At 42.5% G+C, this 4,470-nt stretch overlaps 1 protein-coding gene across 1 annotated transcript in view; it reads right to left on the reverse strand.

The window, feature by feature from the left end:
- LOC116221204 (clathrin, heavy chain-like 1) overlaps nt 1-3,692 on the reverse strand; it is a gene marked incomplete at its 3' end in the record, with an annotated part of 21,192 nt that extends 17,500 nt beyond the window's left edge. Inside the window, exons 1-2 of the mRNA XM_031571172.1 lie at nt 3,481-3,692; nt 1,997-1,999 (exon numbers count right to left, since the gene is read on the reverse strand). Of these exons, the coding sequence (XP_031427032.1) occupies nt 1,997-1,999; nt 3,481-3,637 (160 nt within the window). The remainder of the gene's footprint in view (nt 1-1,996; nt 2,000-3,480) is intronic.
- Nucleotides 3,693-4,470: the final 778 nt, after the last annotated feature.

Raw genomic sequence — 4,470 nt, forward strand, 5'->3', positions numbered from 1 at the left:
TACCTTTCAAACTCTACCACTATTGCTGCATTTCGACACCCACTCTACAACGCCGACAGCTAGAGCAAATACACACCAAGATGTCAGAACAGCTACATTCATTCATTTATTTACATTTCTTCATTTAGCAGACACATTCATCTTAAGCAATTTACAGTGTAGTGCAGATTAGGGCTGCGAAAACGAATCGACTTAATCAACTAAAACAGACTCTAAAAATAGTTGCCAACTAAGGCAATAGTCGATTATCATTGTACTCATTAACTAGCTCATTAGATATAAAAAGAAAGGTTCTTTCTAGAACTATGGAGTAGCTAGATAATGTATAAAGTAACGGATAAAGCATGTCCCTTTGCTGTAATGAGAGACCAAACTAAAAATAACAGGGAGATAATGTCAGCATGATCATAAAGATTTAAAACTAGTAGCATTTCACCAAGCCCAAGAGTTAAGAAGGTCATCAAATGAAATGAAGTGCAATTAGCATGGCAATTAGTCCCAACTGCTTGCATGTCACAGAAATGATGAGATTCAACTTCAGTTTCCAGATCAACATCTTGTTATCTTGTCACTTATTCACTATGCTGGTTTATGTATTAATGCATTGAATTTAAGGTTTTATGATTTGTTTGAATGATAACGAATGAAAAAAGCGCATAAACCTTGAATCTTGAAATATATAGATTATATAGGATTCTAGTTTGAAACTAATCAACTAATCAATTAATCGTAAAAAAAATGATTGTGACAACAAACTAGGATGACCCTTACAAAAAACACTAACTGCCGTTTTAAACTTCCCTTTCATCATCCACTCTCTCAATCCAGAACTCTCCCCTCCTGTTCATTCTACCTGGTTCTACCCCACACATCCTGTCTCTCTCTTACCGCCAGTTGTCGCTAGTTCTCTCTCTCTCTAAACAGAGCACTGAGATCTATCTGTGAGTCACCCAGATCAGCCGAGGGTGACTCAGAGCTCCTGGAAATGACCTCACAGCGTTGCCTTGTCTGACCCCTCCTCAGTCTGATATCTACTCTCACAATCTCCAGTGACTACTACCCAAGGCCCTAGTGTCCAATAACACCCATTTTATAACCCCGGAGCTCACTGCCTGACCTCAACACAACTCTCCTCATAGCCAGTGGTTTTCTCATGACTTCAGGATCACAGAGAGTTTAACCTCCTAATCCCTGTTGTGTGGGCTGTTAAGAGTGAATGTGTACTGAATGCCCATGCAACGATCTCTTATGTCATTAAATCAAACACACACACACACACACACACACACACACACACACACACACACACACACACACACACACACAGAGAGATGTGTGATATCTTTAAGGGTTTACAAGTGTGACTCTCAGTTAGCACTACACAAACTACAGAACTGAGCCCTGTCTGCACAGGCTCCCCACAGCCCCTCATTACAGCATACGTACCAGTCGGGGCCCACAGACCATTAGAGGTGTGCTGTAATTGGTGTTCAGGTGTTCAGACAGTCATTCAAACTGACTGAACCCACTCAGCTCAGCTCAGCTCTGGAGAGGCTGTGACAACTCCACTCAAATGATGGCCAGTTTTCACTGAGGTTTATGTTCTTAGGATGTTTTCAGTGTTATAGTCTTAAAAGCAATTTTAGTCTTAAATTTAGTGATAAATATATCTATCTATTAATCTATCTGTCTATCTATCTATCTTCCTATCTTTCTATCTTAACACTCTCACTATTTAGCTGTACCTGTAAACGTTCAGTATGTCTTTAGTCCATTATGGAGTTTGTCTGCTGTAGACAGAAGGGACGGGGTAACAGCACGTGAGCTTCAGTGGTCTACATAAACCTGTTTCATAAATCAGTGTGCTCTATGAGAGTGTGAAATGCCCATGGAAGTGCAAACTAACCACATCAGGACAGATGTATGAGAGACAGAAAGACAAATCAAACAGAGACAGGCAAAGAGGAAGAAGGAGAGGAACGGTAAACAAACTCACCATCTTTTTAAGAGTAGACAGCAGGGGAGAAAGAGTTAGTGAGAGAAAAGGGGGAAAAAGAGAGAGATGTGGGCAAACTGAAGGGTAGAGTTAGCATTAGTAGCAGCTGGTTATCTTAAATTAGCATTATTAGCAGCGGTTAGTATGAATTAGCATTAGCAGCGGAGTTAGCGTTCATTAGGATCTTATCAAAGCTCCAAAGGTCCTTCCCTAATGCAATCTATAAACACTCTCCCTAACAAATCATCCTATCTCACATAAACATAGACACACTGTCAAACAGAAGATGCAGAGAGATGAGTTGACAGGGAAGGGAGTAAAGATAGCCTGGGACTGATTAAAAAAATGCCATGAAAAAGCACTGACTGATACAATTTAGACAGTGAAGGCAAAATACATGGGAGAGGAAGCCAGCACAGTAGAAATGCATTGGAACATAGAGGTACGTTACAGTAGAGTAGAACAGAATAGAGCAGAGAAAAAAAAACAGATTAGAGAAGGCTAGAAATCTAAGATAAGATTTAGCAACATACACAACGTAAATATAATACAAAGAACGGAGGTAGGATACACTGGAATTGCAAATTAGACAGTACATTGAGGTTAAAACAGATGTTAGTTTAAACAGTAAAGATAGTATAAAACAGAGATCACAAACACACACATTATAGTCAAACAGTCTTGAGAATAGAGATGGTGATAAGAAAAACTGAACAGGCACACTAAATGACACAGAGCTTTATGGATTCTCATCCTGCACCTGGTGCACCCCCTGCCCCAGATGGCCTCTATCTAACTTTGCTAATATCATACCTCTAGCTAACCCTGCTAAAATCATACCTCTAGCTAACCCTGCTAATATCACACCTCTAGCTAACCCTGCTAATATCACACCTCTAGCTAACCCTGCTAAAATCACATATCTAGTTAACCCTGCTAATATCACACCTCTAGCTAACCCCGGTAAAATCACATCTCTAGTTAACCCCGGTAAAATCACATCTCTAGTTACCCCGCTAATATCACACCTCTAGCTAACCCTGCTAGATCATACCTCTATCTAACCTTGCTAAAATCACACCTCTAGCTTAGGGTGACCAGACGTCCCCGGTTTCCGGGGACTGTCCCCGTCTTTCGTTTACAAAGATGAGAACATTACACTGTTTTGGAGGTGTTTACATGTCTGAACTGAAAATGTCCCCGGATTTTGTCTCGGAAATCTGGTCACCTAATCCGTAATTAACAGAAGCAGTTGTAGCTCAGACTGGTCATTCTTGTGAGCACTGGCACCTTATACTTCACACTGGTTAGTAGCTCTAGAGTCTGTTCCGTGACCGGTCAATGACTCCGCCACCTTGCACTACCTAATGACGAGTGCCATCAGGAGGCATTGGCCAATTACGGAGACTGGTCACGGAGGCCATGCCATAGGAATTGACCGGTCACGGAGACCATGCCAGAGACATTGACCGCTGCAGGCTGACCTTTAAGGGCGATGACCTTGCTGGCGGGGTTCATGATGGCGCTGTCGGCCGTGATGGGCCGACGGATGGGGTTTGTTGGGTCGGCCAGGTCGATGATGACCACCTGGTTCTGCTCGCCGACCTTCTCCCGCACGCAGATGAACTTGTCCGACTCCATGGTCAGGTAGCTGAAGCCGATATGGGCTGGACTCACACCCACACCCTGCAGCTGGAGAGAGAGAGAAAGAGAGAGAAAGAGAGAGAGAGAAAGAGAGAGAGAGAGAGAGAGAGAGAGAAAGAGAGAGAGAGAGAAAGAGAGAGAGAGAGAAAGAAAGAGAGAGAGAAAGAAAGAGAGAGAGAGGGGTGGGCATAATGTAAGACTGGACAAGGCACATACAGTATAGAGACACCTGGACATAAATGATGACACATTGCCACTCATGCATACTTGTATAATGTCCATGTTTTTGAATAACACACACACACACACCCACATACACCATTTCATAATATCTGAAACTATACACACTGCACAGCTGAATCTGTAAAAGTACATCCCCTCAGTACATCCCCAATTGCCCAACTCCAACACAGACAGCGTAATCATCCGTCAATTTCCTGCAGATGGAACGAAGACAAACCACAGCCTAGGAAGTAGTGAAAGGATGGACTCTGTGATATGCTGTCTGCATTCAGCAGTAGAAAATAGAATAAAATGCTGTGCGTTTTACACCTCTCAGCAAACTACAGTCATAGCGCACTAATCGGAATCTGCATTCACAAAGCCCCTCACAGTTAACACTGACAGAGAACGGGCCGGACTCCAAATCAGTGCCCTCTCACATTACCTCCCTTAATCAGCATGGAATCAGAACTTGGAATCAGAACTGGAACTCAATTAGTTCATGTTCCAGAACTCAAAGCCTCTAAAACCAGCTTAATACCAGACATACCGCCCATCAACACAGGCTTTATATAACTCTGATTTAATAATGAACACTCGCTCCAAAC

This window comes from Clupea harengus, chromosome 7 (assembly GCF_900700415.2).
Source record: "Clupea harengus chromosome 7, Ch_v2.0.2, whole genome shotgun sequence".
NCBI classification, from domain to species: domain Eukaryota; kingdom Metazoa; phylum Chordata; class Actinopteri; order Clupeiformes; family Clupeidae; genus Clupea; species Clupea harengus.